Source organism: Trematomus bernacchii, unplaced genomic scaffold (genome assembly GCF_902827165.1).
Source record: "Trematomus bernacchii unplaced genomic scaffold, fTreBer1.1, whole genome shotgun sequence".
NCBI classification, from domain to species: Eukaryota; Metazoa; Chordata; class Actinopteri; order Perciformes; family Nototheniidae; genus Trematomus; species Trematomus bernacchii.
Window position 1 is genome coordinate 9,910,299 of NW_022987714.1, and position 20,521 is coordinate 9,930,819.

General features: G+C 43.6%; 3 protein-coding genes across 7 annotated transcripts in view; 1 reads left to right on the top strand and 2 right to left on the bottom strand.

Moving 5' to 3' along the window:
* mob2a (MOB kinase activator 2a) overlaps positions 1-10,769 on the top strand; it is a 57,476-nt gene extending 46,707 nt beyond the window's left edge. For all 4 annotated transcript variants that reach the window (XM_034141160.1, XM_034141159.1, XM_034141158.1 and 1 more), the window contains exons 2-5: positions 3,422-3,582; positions 4,846-4,939; positions 8,326-8,450; positions 8,955-10,769. In XM_034141160.1, the coding sequence (XP_033997051.1) occupies positions 3,422-3,582; positions 4,846-4,939; positions 8,326-8,450; positions 8,955-9,274 (700 nt within the window). In that variant the 3' untranslated portion in view covers positions 9,275-10,769. The remainder of the gene's footprint in view (positions 1-3,421; positions 3,583-4,845; positions 4,940-8,325; positions 8,451-8,954) is intronic.
* Positions 10,770-11,233: 464 nt separating this feature from the next.
* Positions 11,234-13,170, bottom strand: kcnj11 (potassium inwardly rectifying channel subfamily J member 11). The gene has a single exon (XM_034141156.1). The coding sequence runs from the start codon at positions 12,923-12,925 to the stop codon at positions 11,768-11,770; it is 1,158 nt and encodes a 385-aa protein (XP_033997047.1). The 5' UTR covers positions 12,926-13,170; the 3' UTR covers positions 11,234-11,767.
* An 884-nt stretch (positions 13,171-14,054) lies between these two features.
* abcc8 (ATP-binding cassette, sub-family C (CFTR/MRP), member 8) overlaps positions 14,055-20,521 on the bottom strand; it is a 77,850-nt gene continuing 71,383 nt past the window's right edge. For both annotated transcript variants that reach the window (XM_034141155.1, XM_034141154.1), the window contains exons 33-39: positions 20,322-20,452; positions 20,144-20,222; positions 19,489-19,597; positions 18,678-18,781; positions 17,118-17,251; positions 14,766-14,828; positions 14,055-14,291 (exon numbers count right to left, since the gene is read on the bottom strand). In XM_034141155.1, the coding sequence (XP_033997046.1) occupies positions 14,154-14,291; positions 14,766-14,828; positions 17,118-17,251; positions 18,678-18,781; positions 19,489-19,597; positions 20,144-20,222; positions 20,322-20,452 (758 nt within the window). In that variant the 3' untranslated portion in view covers positions 14,055-14,153. The remainder of the gene's footprint in view (positions 14,292-14,765; positions 14,829-17,117; positions 17,252-18,677; positions 18,782-19,488; positions 19,598-20,143; positions 20,223-20,321; positions 20,453-20,521) is intronic.

The window sequence follows — 20,521 nt, forward strand, 5'->3', positions numbered from 1 at the left end:
TAATGTGGCCTCGAGTGGTTCCAGGATTAATTGGAACCAGGTTCTGGTAATGAGAATGGTGAACCTGCCAGAGGGCTGCTCCTCCTTAAGTTTATTTGGTATTCAGCTAACACACAGCAGCTCATATTTGCACCAGTGTGAGGACAGAGAGATGTATGTTTGGCGCACTTAAAATCAATATGGCATGCACACACTTGTCGTCACACACGTGCTTGCACAGGCGCACTCTCTCAGACCAAACAAGACTCTCTTCTTCTGTTTTTTCTCGAGCCCTGTGCTGGGATCAGGCTTGTGACGCAGCTGTTGTGACCAGCTGAAAGGGAAAGGGAGCAACAGCCAGCGACGTGTGTTAGATTGTGTGTGTTTTCTTAAAGTCACAGGTGTTTGTGCGTGCAACATAGTTCGTTAGATGGCTACTTGTAGTGGGACAGAAGGAAAATGAGTTGGTGAAGACGGCAGGGGGCTGGGGCAGGTGGTGTTGCTGGGAAAAGTGAAAGGGATAAGAGAGTCGTTAACAGACACAGTTGAACAGCTGTCACTCCTCAGCCTCTGCAGCACTGACCTCGGTGTCACCCGACTATACAACCCTGCTTCCTTATTGTGTTTTATTGCAGATAAACACCAGCATGTCTGTCTTCCTGCTTCACGCCCTCCACCTCTCCTTAATAAGATCAAAAGACATCAGTTTTGTACACGTGACTTCCTCATGGTGTTATTCCACCAAGCTTGACTTTGTTTTTGGATCAAGCGTCTGTCTGGTTCCTGTTGGTGCCAGGCAGGCTGTGGTCGTCTCCCCCCCCCGGCCCAGGAGACATGTGCCCGGCCCCGGCCTCACTTCCCCTCCACTCCTGCCTTCTGGCCTGCCCTGATCTGTCACTGATCTGGTGAGGGAGAAAGAGACATCTGCTGCCTTTTATGGCAAAGACTTGCCTGGGAGAACTTTACCAAGAACGGACAAAGCCTGTGTGTGTGTTGCTGCGAAGACAGACTATGTACGTATGAGGGGAGGAGAGCTGGCAGAGAGGAAGTTCTCTTTATCCTAAAATAAACTAATGGCTCCAGAATTTCACCTCCCCTCATCACACAAATGTTCGCTAGATGTGGAGGGGGCGTTTCTGTGGAAAATGATGAAATTACAGAGGCAGGAAATAGCTCAGTGAAACAGAATGTTTTCAAAAGGAAAAGAAAGGGGGGCGAAGAACTGACTTGAACCTTTTACAGGAGCAAAGCGTTTCTTCTGAGGAGCTTAGCTGAGCCTTTGAAAAGTTGTGACGGTATCTATGGATGAAGCTCGGGTAAAGCTCTTTCACATGATGGAACATGTAGCTCACCGCGCAAAACCACACATACCACATGAATCTGTCCGTGTCCTTATGAGCAGGAAGGGGGTTTGTCGTCTGATTTGAGGGGGAGAAGGAACGCAGACAGATAAGGAGAAACCAAACGAGTTAGCAAAACAGTCACGGGAAAGAGCTTTCGGGGAAAAGCATAAAGAAACTTGAGTTCAAATGTGAGTCAGAGTAGAGGTCATAGCGTTAAAGGTGAGGACCAAAAGATAAAGGAAAAGGCCAAAGAGAGATGAAGGAGAGGGCAAAGATGAAAATGAGGCCTGAGGCTTTTGACCCTGAACAATAGGCAGTTTGGACAGGTGAGCCTGCAGCCATGAAGAGAAAAGTGTGGAAACACGTTCCTACAAGCCTAAAGAAAGACAATATATTGTTGGTGTGGTGGGGGGGGGGGGGGGGCAGAGCAACATGAAAGAAGAGGTGAAAGAGAAAGTGGCCTCACATTAATAATTAGCCAGCAGTGTAATCTGCAGTGTCCTCGGTTTTTCAAATGAGGCCAAAACACGCTCTGGAGCTGCCTGATAGGAAGAGCCTATTGCACCTTGATGAAACATTACCCAACTAATGGGAACCTGAGCAGCGTCCTGTGTGTCCGCGGACGTGATTGTGCAAGTGTTGGTCCTTCAAGTCTTAACTTTTGTACATGTGGCCCACAGGCAGTTTACAGCTAAGCATTTCTCCTAACAGCTAAATTAGACTACATGCAAGGGGGGAAACTTAAACATTCACAAAGTAAACGGCTGCTGGCTCTGTATGCATCCACATGTTGACATGCCTTCCCTTGTTTGCTGAGGCGGAAAGCACGGCTACGCTTCCTGGAGAGGGGAATTAAACTGGCTTCGTGCTCCACAGTCCTGTCATGTTTTGTAACGTGTTTATTAGTTCCCATGGATATCAGCTGGGCCTGTGTGGATCTACCTCCTCTCCTCATTCCTTTCTCCCCCCTCGGCCCTCTATCCTTTCTAAATATATTCCTAATATCTCAGGCTGCATGTGGACCGTGCATCAAACCCCAACATTCATCGCTTCTCTTCTGTAAAGTCCAGCGTTAGGTGCAGCATGGCCTGAGTAAAAGTGAGACGGGGTTTAACTGCTGCTGGAAAACAGTGTTTCTGATCCCTCGTCATTAGTGCTGTGAGAACAGCTCTCTCCAGTCCAGGAGCCGGAGCTGCCGTCTACAGGGAGTGGGACTGGGGAGGAAAGGGGACAGAGCCAGGAACCCATGGCTGGATCATTGTGTTTAGACCGAGGGTGTGGAGAGAGGAGCAATGAGAGCTGATTGAAGGGCTGAGTGCAAGACGGGCGGAAATGAGGGTCAACAAAAGCGCAATAGATTCATGCAGCAAACTGAACTCCCTTGTCCTGAAGCAACCCCAAACAACGGTAGCAGAGCCAAGATGGAGCAGAAATAAAGATGAAGGGATAAAGTCATGACAGGGGAAGGAAGGCATTGAACAGATACTGTCGATTACATTAGCCTCTGATTTTCCCAGACAAATGTGCCTCTGTTTATTTGTCTCACTCTTGTATCAAGGGTTTCAACCTTCGACCCCAGATTGCACTGCTTCCATTGATACAGACAGGGGGTGGGGGGGGGGGGTTACAGCCCTGGAAGTGCAGGAAGAGTGTGATATGACATCCCGGTGCTAAAACTAGCAGTGGAAGTGCAAGGCGCTGGGGACGGCTGTCTGAGTGGAAGCTAAAGACTTAACATCAGGTCAGAGGTCAGAGTTAGGGCTCAGGTACAGAAACAGAGGACCCTTTGTTCAGGTTTCTGTGAATACAGTTTTTGAAAAGTAACGTATTTCTGTGAGAGTCTGGCAATTCAAGTGTCTTGTTTTATATACTTCTATGCCTGAGCTAAGGTAATGTACAGGTTATGAGTATCTTTTTCATACAACATAACCTGTTGGGACTCCCCAGTCAGTCAAGTTTATCCAATTCATTGCACTGTCAAATGAAACAGCAACTTAACCATTCGCATCAACCTTTGCTTTCTCACTTTCGTAATCTTTTATTGCTCGATCGAGTCATTTGCAGCTCCTTAACCTGTCCCCCTCTCTCCTGTGTTTCAGGAAGTCGAAGGCGAAGCCAAATGGAAAGAAGCCTCCGGCAGAAGAGAAGAAGCAGTACTTGGAGCTGGAGTACACAAAAATCCGTGTGGTGGACTTTGACCTCAAGGAGCTGGTGGTGCTGCCCAGAGAGATAGACCTCAACGAATGGCTAGCCAGCAACAGTGAGTTACCCTGTAGTCAACGATAGAATATATGTCTGATACATATAGGAGCTCAAACAGTCAAACACATAACTGAGGAAGATGTCCTGTACAGGCAACAGGCTGTTAGTAATTTAACATGGCCATATTTAGAATGTGAAAGGGGCAAATTATCTTATTTATGAAATCAAAATTCATGGCCCTTGTGCAACATTGGAATTGTTTTTCCCAATTGGTATGCACTTGTTTGGAAATGACGAGATGTTCCAATGTTTCTGGAGCTGCAGCTCTGACAGAGCCAAGCCGATAACACGATCCAGGCCCGGCACCGCGTCGAGTCTGTTCCCAATAACACCGCACAGCGCTTCATTAAACACCAGCTACCACTGCCGGCTTCAGCCTTTTAACTCATATTGAAATATATAGTTGTCCTATTGAGCATCATCCGTCTCCCTCCCTTTGTTTTCGATAACATATTCAAATCAGTGTGAGGGAAAATTAAGAAAAACAAGCGTTCTTGTTTTTTTTTTTTAACGGATAGGACATGTTTTCACATGTTAATGTTTTGTAATTAGAAGTTATGTAAGCTGACTTGTATCAACTTGTGTCTACTACTAATTGGGATTTATCTTGAACAAAAACATAATGGCTGAGCTTTGTTTCAATTAAATAGTTTGGTTAACAAAATCAATAATGACTGGAGCCATGTCCTTCTTCCAACTCGTGTAAACAAACAGTATACTTTTTGCAGAATTGGGTAATTTCTTTAACTTTATAGTAGATTGTTACACCTTATTTAACATCATAAGATGCAGGTTAAACAGAAGGTGTATCCTGTGAAGCTTCATATTTCCTTTATAATTCAAAAATGTTCAGCATGTCATAGATGATTATGTTTGCTTTAGGCTCTAACAACATCCACACTGACAGTTTTCAGCAGAGCAGGCTCTGTAGGAGTTTCCCTCCTGGCAGAAATACCTGTTTCAGGTTTAAGTGACTGGAAAAGCAACTTAAACACTTGTGGAAGCTGCAACCACCTCCCATTATTTTCATTTTTTCTCACACGCTGTTAGAGTATGTGATGTATTGGTGTGCATGTTGCTTTCCCATTGATCACAGTGATAGATGCAGTAGAAAAGTACACAGTCCTCTTTGAAGTTCAGGCAGTATTTGAGTTATTCACATCATTCTGTGCTGTTATTTTAGTGTCAACACTATGATTTATTCCTGCATAACAAATGAGACACTGACTTACAACAAAATGTCTGTTTCTCTTTGCTACAGCGACAACATTCTTCAATCTTATCAACCTGCAGTACAGCACCATCTCAGAGTTCTGCACTGGAGAAACCTGTCAAGCCATGACGGCCTGCAACACGTAAGTTATCTCCAGAGCTTTTGGTTTATTCATCGCTCACCTGCCGCGCTCCATTGGTTTATTTATCAGAAATTGGTTAATTCATCATGGGATGTTTCCCTGGTCAGCGAGGGACGGCGCACAGAGGGTGCTCTCAGGTTAATTTTAGTCTTTGGACGTCCAACATAGTCCTGGAATGTGCAGCATGCAGAGTCGGTGTACTGCAGTGAGCTGTTTATTTACCTCAAGGCCTTTGTACATTTAGTATGTACATTGTGTCTCCATGCTAGCTGGGATTCAGCACTGTGTATTAAAGTCTTAAAACTATAATCCACTATGGGGCTCAGCAGTCTGAGTAACTCAAATGAAGTGGGTTGTTTTAAGACCCGATTCCCTCTTTTCCTTAACATCCAAAGCTACACACACAGGTTTGACCCAGAACAAGTCGAGACGAAAACAATTTTCACTTTTTAAAAAACTATTTGTTAAGTTTTCAATTGTTTATGCCGCAAAACACAAGCAAAAACCCCTATAAGTGTTTCGGAATATCCTTATTGCCAATGTCCCTACTCATCGGCAGTTGCTCAGTCAGTAGGGGCTTGGACTGGGAGCTGTAGGGTCGTCGGTTCAAGTCCCCGACCAGACCTAAAATATGGAGTGTGGACTGCTACTTGGAGAGGTCCCAGTTCACCTCCTGCCCTGCCGTGGTGCACTTGAGCAAGGCACCGGACTGTTTTTTACCCCTTGACATCATTTAGTTTCAAACACAGACAGTGAAGCTGCTGCATCTGAGCCCTTAGCAGAGCAGTTAGAGATACACAAATAAATAAATAAAGACATCCTGGTGATACATGCATGCTTCACCTTTCATCCCTTTTGGGCCAGGCTGTGTTTCTTGCTGGTACATGAAGTCTGCCAACATCATTATAGCCACTTCACAAAAACTCCCTAGATGGAGTGCAGTGATTAAACTGTTACCAAAAAAGTCAGCCATTAACCTCAGGACATTAGTTACTATGCTAATGCCAGCTATGGGGCTGCCAATAACTCACAGGGCAGATTCCTCAGAAAACCGGCCTGTGATGTTTTTAGGAGGTTGAATGCTGGTTAATTAATGGTTAATAAAAGTCAGTTACACGCTTCTTTGCACGGTAAAACAGGGCATGCCTCTGCAGCGGTTAATGTTAAAGGATCATCACATGGAGGGACATTCATGCCAAGCTAACAGAAGGGGAGGCGACTGACTGTAAGCATTTATCTAACTCGTTCGCCCTGTCGGGGCGGGGTGCGTCTTTGTGTGAGCTCTCGTCTCCATCATTGCCCCTGTTTACACTGAAGGCTGGAAAAACCTGATTCCCCTCAACACTCACTACACAGCTCCTAACACATTACATGCGGTCTACTAGCGCATGTGCAAATATGACAAAGGCACCGATGACAAACAACACATTCATTGAGTAATGATGACGTGTATGTGACAGGTTTGCTGAGAGTCACGAGTTAAGTTAACCTCTCGGTCAACAGTGGATTTTTCCACTGCTGTCACCTTAAGCTACTGCTACGAACCCACACCCTGAGCAAATGCTAGAAGCCAGAGGGTTTCGCCTGCAGTATGTGGAGAGAGGAGAGAGCAGTGCGGATTAACATGTTTTTGTTTGCAGTGTCTATTGACCCAAGGAAAGCAGACGCAATTCTTTAAAACATTTGAGTTCTTCTCACAGCTCCACCCCAGATTACACTTAAATGGTAATGAATTCAATAAAACTGTGTTTCTTAGTGGAGGCACACTGTTTATGATTGAACCTTCCCCACTGCCCACTGTCCAGCACCCCACCCTTTCCTGTGGTGAACTGAGCCACAGTCGCAGCAGCGTCAGTGCCCCTGCCCGAAGGCAGAGCTCAGCACTATTTTTGGAAGAAAATGTTTCCATGAGCTATGAGGGAACGGAACCATTTGGTAGCTATTTAGACTCACTTTGTATGGGAGGGGGAATAGATGTGTGTTTGAGATGCGTGTGCTCACACTGTTCATTAGCGTCGGGTTCTTATAGCCCATTTACCAAGAGTCATTTACAAATCTCCTATCAAATATTTAATTCCCTATTTGCAAAGAGTTTGCGAAACATTAAGCTAGTCATTAAACTCAATCATTGAATCTGTTTACCTAAACTTTTCTCCTTGGGGTGTTAATCAGACACGGCTTGTTGTGTTCTATTGCTTTTATTACATCCCTTAAACATATAGACTGCGCAGGTGCAGGTTTGTCAATCACTGCACAGTGCCCCCCCCCCCCTTCCCATTTCATCATCACTTATAAACATCATAACATAAACAGAAACAATTTATAGGAGTTAGGAGGGGGAATAGGAGATTACATGATATACGGTTATATAAACAGTATAGAATAAAGAAAGAAAGAAAACAATACAATACATTTCAAAAGTTGAATACATTTAATATAATCCTTTCATGCCTTAACCAATCTGTTCATAAACAGTAAGTAAACTATCCTCCGTAGAATTGTTTATATTGTTTGTGCCAAGGTTTCATCATGTCTGAGTGTTTGTAGGTTAGTCAGCGTCACTCCCACACACAAACAGTCTAATCCTGAGTGAGTCTGGTGGTCAGCAGGGTCAGGTATGTGGACCCCTTACATTCCTCAGGATTTGTAATGTCTGCCCCACTGCCTCCCAGACCCTCTAATTGCCCACAGAAACACCTGCATGCACATTTCTCATCAGTTTATTAATCGACCTCTCCAGATTGCGGGTCACTCAGCTGGTCTTTTGTCTCCGTGGTTACTAGTCCCTGGTTTAGCTCCTTCATCCTCTTCCTAAGGTGTCTGGTGACCTTCTAGCGTGACTGGCTCTGTGCCTCTGACCTGCTGATTTACATTTGTTAACTATAACTCTGATCCGCCCGCCTACACTTCAGCTATCTGGGTCATCCCTTCCAGAAACATTTGATCAGCAGAGGGATCGGGGGGGGGTCCTGTAACAGCAGGAATTTTTCACAATCTTGAAATGAAAGCTCCGGTTCAGGGAGTTGAGAAAGTCCACCAGATTGAATCATGATATCTGGATAAGGATGTGTTGTAGTGCAGCTAGACCGTATCTTAATCTGCACCGAGTCCTTTATAAAGGCACTGAGACAATGGGTTTTCCCTAAATGAGAAAATAAGGGATGTCTCATAGGCCACCTGCATGTTGTTTTTGTTCCTGCTTGAATACATTTCATCACCAGGAAATGCGCCGCTTTGTCTTCAACCACAAGCATATTTGAGACATTCACTATGATTAATAAACCACAGTTGTGTAACAGAATCATGTCCCACAGTGATATGTCTTGCATGGTATTTTGCAATGTGTTTGTGATACAGGGATTCATGTTATTTCTTTCTCTTTTTAGAATATACTACTGGTATGACGAGAGGGGGAAGAAGACGAAGTGCACTGCTCCACAATACGTCGACTTCGTAATGAGTCTTTGTCAGAAACTGGTCACAGATGAGGAAATCTTTCCTACAAAATATGGTGAGTTTTCCTCTGAAGGTTACTGCCTGCTAGAAGTATCTGATGTGGTTCTGCTGCCCCCTGCCGCCTCAGATGGAGAGTCAATGAGTAGTTAACCATAAGGATATTGATTATATTTATAGCATTTCACAATCATTTTCCCTGTCGTTAAATCTGCCGATTACTTCCTCGTCAATTGATTGTTTATTTAGTTTGTTTTATTAAAAATAGTTTTAAAAGAAAGGCTTATTACAATTATCTGGATCTGGATCATAAATTGACATATTGTGATTGTTTGAGCGAATATTAGTATATCAATTAATAAGGCTTTGAATAATGTTTTAAAGGGCATAGGAACTCTTCTTTTTGTTTTCCTCTTTTTTAATGTAAATTTGACCACTTTTTGATTGTACAGGTTTTTTTGAATGGCAATTTATAAAACTCTAAAACATCAGCAGTCCTTTAATCTCCCTCATGGTGAATATTGTGCCTAATCCTGTCTCTCCTGTTTTTTTTTCTCTTCAGGCAAAGAGTTCCCTAACTCCTTCGAGTCCTTGGTGAAGAAGATCTGCCGGTACCTGTTCCACGTGCTGGCTCACCTCTACTGGGCGCACTTTAAAGAGACGGTGGCTCTGGACCTGCAGGGCCACTTGAACACTCTGTATGCACATTTCATCATTTTCGTAAGGGAATTCAACCTGGTCGACCCCAAGGAGACCTGTATCATGGACGACCTGTCCGAAATCCTCTGCGCCCCCGCCCCGCCACCCGCGCCCACCCCAGCACCTTCCGCCCCAGACTCAGCGCCCACCCCTTCTTCACAAAACCATGTGACGGAGAGATGAGCAGGGGGGGGGGGCGGCGGCGAGACATCAGCCCCGGGGGTGATTGAAGATCAGATAGAGAGAAGGAAAGACAGCCTGGCCCCCTTCCTGGGCGCCAGCAGGACTTAAGAGACCTTCCACTACCCTTATATTTCGCTACAACACCAACCGGAAGGAGGGGGGGGGGGGTTTTGAGGGGTTTGGGGTGGCGGGGAGGGGTTTGTCACGCCAGCAGGAATTGGCGTGAGCGTTCCTCCCAGGGGCAAATCCCTCCCATCTTCTCTGCAGTTTAAACTAGGAACAAAAAGTATGTGTATGTTTTATTTTTTTTGGTTTTATTTCACTTTCATTTTCTTGAAGTTTTATTTTTTGTTGTGGGAGGGGGGTGCAGTGTGTCCCTTCACCTCCCTCTGACCTCTACCTAACATACAGTACAGGAAGGGGGCTCTGCTTTGCTTCAACCTACTATTGTACAGTGCTGTCGATGTGTGGAGAGAGGGGTCCCCTCCTCCCTGCTGGCGCACGACCATTACGCTGGCCAATAGGGAGCCACGTTACTGCCTGGCGGGGCGATACTAGCCAATCACTGTTTGGGTTGTTTTTGTGGGGGATGATTAAAGCGCTTCCTACTCAGGACCTGAGAGATACGTCACTGCTGCCAGAGAGAATTTAACTCTTTATTTCCCCTGTTCTCGGTCCCTTTTCCACCTGACTGCTCATCAACATCTGTCATGCCCAGACATGACAGATGTTGATGGTGTTTAACTATAGTCACATTGCCCCTAACAAACATGTCCCAGAGCCCACCTCTAGAGGGCAGCACACATAAAGAGAAGGCCACAGACACAGGGAGAAGAAAAAAATAAAGATTGTATGTTAGATATTTAATCTGATCAGAGAGGTGATGCTTTCAGACAGATTGAGGCTGAGTCAGAGCTGTTTGCTGGTGTTCAGCATACCAGAAGCCCCCCCACAAAAAACAACACCACCTCCACCCGCTCCAGCAGCACAAAAGGACAAAGACATGAGGTAATGTCTGCAGGCCCACAGAGGCAGAGATGGAGACAGACAGAGGGGTGGGAGTGGATGGTGTGGAGCTGCTCTGCTGTGTAACAGTCACCAGTACTCCCAGTGCAAAATAACAAAAATCTCCACTTCTGGATTATTGTTTGACCTCTCTCCTTTTACAATTTGCTTTTTAAAAAAGATTATCAGAGGAAGATTAGTTCAGAGATAATAACAATAATGGTATCATTACACATGTATAGAAAATGCACAGTCTGCTTGGACTTTACTGTACAAAGAATCGCATTCGGGTTCTATCAGACATAGCCTCTGTATGGAGGAGGATTGGGTTTATAATTCTCCTTTTTTATTTATTTTTATTTTTTATTTTTTTTGCAGGGTTCTTCAGTTTTGGCTCTCGTTTTTATGTATTTTAATTATTAACTAAGTTAAAAGCAATTTAATATTTTAAGCTCTGCGGATTATAATCTAATAAAAGAGAGAAATGCCATCTTGTGTCTGTGTCTTTTTTTATCAGTGTGTCAATTATTCAGGACGAACGAAACATGAGCGTCTTGTGCTCAGCCTCATAAACACGATGCTATTTTTAAAGGGGAACTCAATTTATTTTACAGTTCACAGGTCATGAGGAGTGCTGCTCGGTTTGTAAACACAGTTTCTAATGTGCTCTGTTACTGAAGGAGCTTTGTGAAGTAAAAACTGCTAACAGAAAGCCTGTTTTGTAAACTGGGGTATGTTTTGAAAGGGACGGAGGTCAACCAGGAAGGGAGGGTCAAATGAATAGATGGTTGCATTATTGGATCTAGGATTGCGTCTGAAGATTTGAATCCTACTAGGGAGAAGAAGTCAGAAAATCTAAGCCTCTGCTGTTGGAAATGTTCTTTTTTTGCTCTGTTGTGAGTAGAGCTAAAACAATAAATCAGACAGGAAAGTTTATCTATCGACAGTGACGATTTATGACATTATACAAATGTATTGCATAGATCTTTGTCTCGATTTCTTTACCAATTTAAAGTTATCTCTATCAAAATGCTGCCAAATCATTTGGCATACTGGATTTTCTGCTTGAAAAAAATATAAATCATTGTGTCCTTTTTAAAAATCATGATTTTTCAAATTATCAAGACTCCTTATAAACAACACACTTATTAAAATGAGGTATTATCCTTTATTGCTTATAAATACATGCAGCCACTTTTGATTAAAACAAAGAAATCAAACTCATCCAAACTGAACTTTCTTTTCATTCTGGGTACCAGAACTCCCCAGTTTTTACAAGACTTACATACTGTTATTCTCAGTGCAATCTATGTGCATGGGCACACTAACCCTGAGTTGATGTGCGTTTATCTGACTGCATATAGAACTGTGATGTGGATTACTGATAAGAGCAACATATATTAATTATAAAATCATATTTGTCAATTAAACATCTTTAAACCTTAAATAATTCATTCAGATATAAAATGCTGGTTTAGCCTACATAGTTCACTTTTCCATCCGGGACCTGCGGGAGGCCGCGGAGGCCCGCCGCCTTCTCCCGGTCGCCCGCAAGGTGACGCCCTCGTTCAGCTTAAAGCGCGCGATGCCTCCCACATCGTCCAGTTTCTTGGCGCTGCAGGAGGGAGTCGGGACCTTCATTGTGTTCCCGAACTTGGAGTAGTCCACCGCGTACATGCCGTCCTCCTCCGAGACTGTGGGCACGAAGCGCTGCCCCCACAGGATCTCCTCCGACACATAGGAGGTCCTGGCCTGCATGGTGATGCCCGTGGTCTCCACCACCCCCTCCAGCACTGCCACCACCTCCACGTTCTCGTGCTGCAGGTCGAAAGCTGACATCGAATACAGAGGGCTGTCCTTGTCGATCACGTGACAGATAATTAGCGGGGACACCAGGAAGATGCCATTGGTGCCCACCGGGTTATCCATGTGGATGTCCACCTGGTCCAGAGGCACCACGTCGCCCTCCTGTGTGGAGGTGCTCCGGACCACCTGCAGCCGCACGGTGGCGCTGATGATCATGCTTTTCCTCAGGTCCCCGATGCGGATCATGAAGCACAGTTTGTTGTTCCGCACGGAGATGACGGCGTGCTTGCTGAAAATGAGCGTCTCTGCGCGCCGATGGGCCTGCGCAGTTTTCATGAAGATGCAGCCAAGCATGATGGCGTTAATGAGCAGCCCGACGATGTTCTGTGTGATCAGGAGGATGATGGCAGATACGCATTCCTCCGTGACCATCCGGCCCCCAAAGCCGATGGTCACCTGCACCTCTATGGAGAAGAGGAAAGCGGAGGAGAAGGAGTGGATGTTCGTTACGCACGGGACAAACTCTTCGTCTGTCTGGTGCAAGTCGCCGTGCGCAAAGGCAATGAGCCACCAGATCATCCCGAAGAGGAGCCAGCTGCACAGGAAGGACATGGTGAAAATGATGAGCGTGTGGAGCCATTTTAAATCCACCAGAGTTGTGAAGACGTCCTGCAAGAATCGACCCTGCTCTCGGATGTTGGTGTGCGCTACATTGCAGGTGCCATTCTTGGCGACAAATCGAGCTTTCCTCGGTTTGGCTTTAAACTTTGGCTGCTGGACATTCTCAGCCAAACGTGTGAGCAAGTAATCCTCAGGAATGAGTCCTTTCCTGGACAACATAGCGCTCCCATACTATAGTCCCATGAAAAGGGAAATATTTATCTTTATCCCAACGCCTGTTTTTACCAGCCGAGCTCCTCAGCAGCTGTCTGGTGCAGGACGGAGGGTCATGTCCGTTTTCTGGAGGTATGTGCGCTCCTCACGTTGCCTCTAGATCAGACGCGAAGTCCCAGGAGAAAAAATCTTCTTTCAGCTCCGCAGCTGCCGCCGTCACTCACAGCACCCACCGACAGACCGGGAATGTATCAACGCGCCGCCCCGTCTCACCGTGAATCCACTCACCGATGGTGCGCATTAAGTGAGAGGTGCAGGAGCATAATGGGCCTCTGGCTGACTTTGAGCACCTTTGGGTGAGAAGGCAGCCTTTAGTGGCACAGTTGGCTCTGTGCTGACTCTGCCACTTCACTAAAGCTCGGTAACGTGAGATGGAGACGATGAGAGGTGGAGAGGAGGTTCCCCCCCCCCCCCCCCCCCCTCCTCCCCTCCACCATCTCTGTGCTGCCCTTCCTGTGATTTTCAATGCAGGAGTAGGCCCATCATCACACATTAAAAGATGTGTTCAGTTGGGCAGCCACAGGCAGCTTACGCTTTGAATATGTAATGGGTTAAATATAGGACACTATGGAAAATCACCCTCAGGCTTTTCGATATAAACTTGGCTTAAGAAGAATAGAAAGCCGGCTGTTCACCCATAGGACCCAGATCTAGTTTTCTAATTAAACTCCCATCCTGGGGTTTCTTCCTTCTCATTTCTCTTTCAACATCACCCATGGAAACTTTATTTTACAAGCGAATGTGCTCCTTTGAAAGGCGTATAACTTTCTAATATAAGTCAGCCAGCAGCTGCTCCTCCCACTCTGACACGTCTGAGTATATGAAGATGATACTATGCAGTGTTTTGGCTCTTTACCCTCCAGCATCATGTATCCCTCAGCTCATGTTCACCCATCGGCCAGTGGCTCATGTGTTTTGTACAGGTCATAACGTTTCTGTCACACAAGCACAACACATTCTCCATCCAATATCTTTTTCAAAACAGCCCCAACCAAAAAAACACACATGTTAATGATATTTTATCTTTTATTATCAAATAATTAACAATTTTATGTACAAATATTATACAACATGATTAAAAAATAAAAAGATATATCTTCTTATATATCTGTCATGGGACAATTGCACTTTGAATGTCTTCTTCTAATGCTTCTTCTCACTTTCTGTTCTTGTGCTATTTGTCTGCTCGCACAAAGGCTCCGAAGACGCTGTCCTCCTTCTCCAGCAGGGCCTCGGGCCGGTCGTACTCCTGGATCACCCCCCGCTTCATCACAATCACCAGGTCGGCATTCAGGATGGTGTGGACGCGATGCTGAGGGCGGAGGGGGAGAAAAAAATAATGTTTACACAACTTAATGAAATACCAGTCTATGAAATACACATGCAACTTGCTGTTAAACTACTGAAAGAGATGAAATGAGAGAGTCTGGCTCGGGAAAATGTTCCTCCGCTGCTTTTTAAAGTCATCACAGGTTTCTGGTTGCCCTTCCTTTTTTTTCACAAGTTTATCTTATCTGAAGTGAAGAGTTATGACATCCATGGGTTATCTTTATTTCATCATGAAATTATGTGAAGAACCCCGTCGCAAAATTGTCCAATAAGTTTAGGCTCTTCTCTGATTTCCCCTCTCTCTTACCTTTCAGGAAGCAGTCCAAAAGAAATGTGTTTTTTTTTGTGTCCACACTGCTGCTTTGCATCACTTTACAGGAACTGCATCAGCAGGAGGAAGGTCAGCGCTCTCAGGGGGAAAGGGAGCACTGCGTGTTTTACTGTGGGAGATACTCACTGCTATAGTAACCACTGTCCGGTCAGCAAAAGCGGTCATCACCACCTTCTGCAGGATGCTCTCCTGTGGGGACAGACGAAGGTTCACAATCAAGGACAATAAAGCAAAAATAAATGTCCATTGGAAAAGCTTACATGTTCTGTTGCCCTGTTTAACACTATGTTACACTCCATATCCTGATAGGCTGCTGCACTGTACTGCTGTAGCATTGCACCCTATACTATACCTCATAACATACTGTGCTTTATTTTACTATATTATGTTAATATCATAAACTCTACTATGTCATCTTATACTGTTTTGACCACATCATACCATATCCTCCTGGGAACCGACGAAAACAAATGTTTTCCAATCTTCTTTATTTCCTACCTATTTAGGGTTAAAAAAACATCTTGCAATTTAGACTTTTTAAATGTAATTAGATTTTTAAATGTTACAGTATGTCCACTGTAGAGGACGTCAGGACCATTTTAGTTTGAAAAGACAGCCAAAATTAACAGATAGACTATGTAACGTATTATGGTTATAGAGTGATATTAATACAATAATACATTCACCTTTATTTAAAACATAAATGAGTAATTTATCTGAACATTGCTGTTTATTTGGTCACTAAAAAACTAGTTTGGTTGCAGTATGCAATTTTAACCAATGACATATCACTGGAAAGCCCAGGATGTCCGAGTCTGTACAGTACAGCAGAGATTGATAGAGTACCTCAAAAGAGTAAAAGGAGATCAGGGTGGCGGGGGTTGGGGGTGGGGGGGGGGGGGGGGGGGGGGGGGGTGGTGGCATTGGGATATATATTTTTTAAATCGTCTGGAGCAGAGAGAGGAGCTGTGGATTATTGTTATTGATTAATGCATCAGTGTTTCTTAGGGTCAAAAACACTAAACTCACAACTTAAAATGAAAGTGTTTAGTTTATTTAATAAAAGAGCACATGTTCAATGTGAAAAGTGACAGTAGATATAGATTAGTTGCAATTTGGTGCTATATATTATATATATATATATATATAAAAAAAATTAATAAAAAAAAATAAAAACTTGAATTGCAGGGGGGGCGCGGGGCTCCGTTGGCGGGGCTCCGTTGGCGGGGCTCCGTTGGCGGGGCGCAGCGCCCCTCCAAGACACTGGAGATGCATGTTAACAAAATGTCCACTACAATGAACATTTGTCAATGGGCTGGGTCCCAGGAGTATATAGTATTTATTTTGTGCTATTTAATTTCAGGCAACACTTAATACCAATAGCTAATCTCACTATATATTATTCTGGGGAACACTGTTAACATTTCATTACATACAAATTTGATAGTATAATTCATAAAACTATATAAAAAGTAAGCATATTATGTAAGAAAATGTAAGTATAGTACAACATAAAAGTAGATATTTTGTGTTGGTCAAATTAATAGCTAGTACAGTATAGTTCAGTCAGACAACTCACGTGTTTCTTAACATGTTTATTAGAAGCAGCATATAGTTGAGTTTGGCGACTAGGCTCGGGCATCATCACTCCATAGATACACATAGCACGATGAGTGATGATTAAATAACTAACCCCCGAGCCTACAGGTGTAAGCTGGGGTGGTGGTGGGGCAGGCAAGCAGCAGCGACGTAGAGGTAGCTGCAGCAATAGCAGCAGCAAGCAATGCATGGAGAGAGATCTGGCAGGTTAAATAGAGCGGCATATTAAGGAGACTCTGTTTGGTTGGTGTAGAGTGGCAAGGGGCGTTATGTATGAATGCAGCATAAGTGCTCGAGTTGACTGCCTGAACTAGCTCGCAGGCTTCGCCCCATTAGTGACATAGTATGTCATAAAAAAAAGCCAGTATATTATGTTCACCCTCTCTTTCTGAGTTACACACGCTCCACTTCGGCTTCCTTTTTATTCTCCTATTCATTACCAACGCATCGGTTTCAGACTGTAACCATGACCTGATCAGAACCCGGTATCAATACCATAATTACATAATATCTTCAAATAAATGGACTAACAGTTAACATAATTATAATTAAATCAATTTTTGATATCAAAAATGTTTCTATATGATCAGTTGATTCAGTTGCAGATTTTACATCTACAACAAATATCTCTTTAGTTATTTCAGGGTATCTGCACATTTGTTAAGCAAACATTTATTGACTTCCTGTTTAAGAGGGAACAAAACAACCTACTTTTACTGCAGTGAAAGAAAATCGATGACTTGACTTCAGTAGACTCCAGTATTGAGTTATATTAAGGACTGAAATATTCATTGCAATTTAGCTAATATCACTGACTTTAAAATAGCCCACCCTGCACCATTTCCCTCTGTATGCCCTCACACACTGACACACACTGACCGTTGCCATGTCGATGGACGCAGTGGCTTCGTCCATGATGAGGATGCTGCTCTTCCTCACGAAGGCTCGGGCCAGACAGAACAGCTGTCTCTGACCCTGACTGAAGTTCTCTCCTCCCTCTGTCACCATGGCATCTGCAGAGGAAACAATTATAATACAGCAAACAAAACACACAAATATTAACATTAATTTATCTTACGTACATTAATATACAGGCGGACAGATTTTAACTACTGACACGTGACATTGGCACTACGTTATGCTTTCAACTAAATGAGAGGGCAAATTGATTGGCCTTTAACTCTTAGCTTACACATACATATCCTATCGATTTTCCATTCACATCTCTGGTTTCTGAATGATGTCAAGTCTTAAAATTATGCTTAAGAATTAAATTCCAGCGATTTATCAGTTTGTGTTTTGAGTTCTAGAGATGTTCAACCTTATTGGGCAGTTAAATAGTAAAGAGATACACATCAACCATGGGAACATTGCTGTGTTTTTTGATTAAATTATTATTTTACTACCATTTGGGGAAGAAAATGAAAATATTTGTGTGTGTTTAGCGTTGAATTAATATATTGTGTTATTATAACATAGTTTATATTCACAAACTATTTCGAACTGTGCACCCTTGAGAACTCACTGCAGTTAAGAGCAGTCCACTTTAAATGCAACATTAGACTCTTAATTGTAACTCTCACATAATTAAAGGGCAAACCTAAGTAGACATTAAACCCTGGGTTACAGATCAATATCTTGGCTCTAGTAAGTGAAAACTAAAGCGGTGAGTAGTGCAGTTTGAACCTCTCACACACCGACACACACACGTTTGTCAGTGTCACATGGACTGAAGCAGTCTGTTATCCCACCAGAGCAGTGAGCGGTTGCTCTGATCATTTAAGGACGTTTAGAGGGTGACAGACATAAAGGTGATAAACTGCAGACTGACAGCAGCTAAACTAAGACTCTGGGCAGAGAGGAGGCCCATGCATCAGCATACCAAGCATTCACCATAGGTTACATCTGTTAAAGTGGAACATGGCCCTCAGATTATATCTGATCTGAAAGTGAGAGTCACTGTCATGTCAGAACCGTGACCTGAAGCCAGCTAAGAATAATGTGCCTGTGAAACTGTGCAGAGTGGAGCTGCCACACACAGACTACAGCTGGGGAAGGGAGGTCAAAGATTCATCTGATACAGCCGCCTGCCTAATCTGTGTCAGGACACCGGAGAAGAGCTGAACAATTACTCTGAATACAACAAAATAAACGCAATATGTAATAGTATTAGGATTCCAAATTCCCGAAGGCAGAATATATGTAAAAAGCTACATTTACATCAAAATACCACAATGATGTGGTGTTGCAGAGATGTCCCGCTACAAATTATAGAGACGTTAGAACAATTCTGTGTTTGGTACAGATCCCTGAAGAAAAATCCCATCATGATAATTTTTTTTTTTTAATAATGAACATATGGGCCAACGATTTAGGCACACACATTACAAAAAAACGATTTAGGCACACACCAACATTACAAAAAAAAGATTTTCTCACCCAGGCCTCCTGGCAGCGATTTAACGATAGGCTTCAGCTGAGCAATCTCCAGAGCTTCCCAGAGCATCTCATCTGTCGCCTTCAGCTCCGGGTCCAGATTGAACCTATACACACACACACACACACACACACACACACACACACACACACACACACACACACGCACGCACACACACACACACACACACACACACACACACACACACACACACACACACACACACACACACACACACACACACACACACACACACACACACACACACACACACACACCAATTACCTTTACACACCTTTATGAGCTTATACACCGATCCTCAACCCACACACTCAGTAAACGCCTTCTCTTCATTCCACACTAACATTGAAGGTAAAGTCGTGACAGTTTCATCATGATCTCGCTGAAGTAGTGTCTATTATCTATTATTATCTATCTCGTTTAGTGTATGCTTAGGGGAGTGATAAGGTCATAGCCCTGAGACCAAACATTTAAATAAACATTAAACTAAAGTATATTTGTATGTAATTGAACTGAAATGCCCCACACTGACAGCATCATGCAGTCTCTTTAATGTAGTCTCATCTGTTCTTGCCCAGCATGACAAAGCTTTTATGGTCACTGCTGCTGGAGTCTATAAATAAGACCTCTCTGGTGGAGTTTAGAGGAATGTCCTCTTATCTACAGACCCTCAGCCCTACTCATGCTGCATGTGAGTGTTTCAGAGTGTGTCAGTTTGCCAGCTGGCCCTGTTTTTAGAGATGTTCTGTGTCTTTCTCTCTCTGCTATGAACCCTGATGGTGAGGTTTGTACCGGATGGCTCCGCTGAACAGGATGGGGTCTTGGAGGATGATGGAAAGGCGAGACCTGAGGGTCTGCAGCGGCAGCTTTGAGATGTCGATGTCATCGATCACAATCCTCCCTGTAATAGAAAAAAATATCACATTACACATAAACTACACTACAAAGAGCAGTGACATTTTGGATTGTTGACACTTTTGGATCCTGTAGTATTTTTGACTTTTTATTTTTAATTATCCAGCATATTTTATACTGTTTAGTTTATATTGTTTATATTTGATATAACATTTTACATTTTTTATAACACTTTTAATTTTTTATTCTCTTTTCCACTTTTTTTAAATTATTTATTATATATAAATTATTATATAAGTATTGTATTTTTAATCTGAGCACACTTCTGTTTCTGTGATCTATCTATCTATCTATCTATCTGTCTGTCTGTCTGTCTGTCTGTCTGTCTGTCTGTCTGTCTGTCTGTCTGTCTGTCTGTCTGTCTGTCTGTCTGTGTGTCTGTCTGTGTGTCTGTCTGTCTGTCTGTCTGTCTGTGTGTCTGTCTGTCTGTCTGTCTGTCTGTCTGTCTGTCTGTCTGTCTGTCTATCTATCTATCTCTTTTCTCTGACCTACTTTTCACTAAATTGAATCCAAGCATAATATTTTACTGTACCCTCAAACATGTCCACCATGCGGAAGAAGGCTAAGGAGACGGAGGATTTGCCGCTGCCTGTCCAGCCACAGATCCCCACCTGAAAACAAACACATCTTCACCATCACTGAAATTCAATCATTTATCATATTAACCTGATGTTTGCATTTGAGTTCTTGTGGTTACTGAGTTTGGCTACCTTCTGTCCAGGGTTGATGTGTGCGTTGACATTCTTGAGTACAGGTTTCAGAGTGGCGTCGTATCGGACGCTCAGATTCTGGATCTGGATCTCTCCCTCCCCAGGCCAGCCGTCAGGAACCTGAGACGCAGCTGAGGCAAAAGCAAGGCACGTCAAGATTTATTTATAGATGATGTTTAAATGAAATTAACAATTTGTTT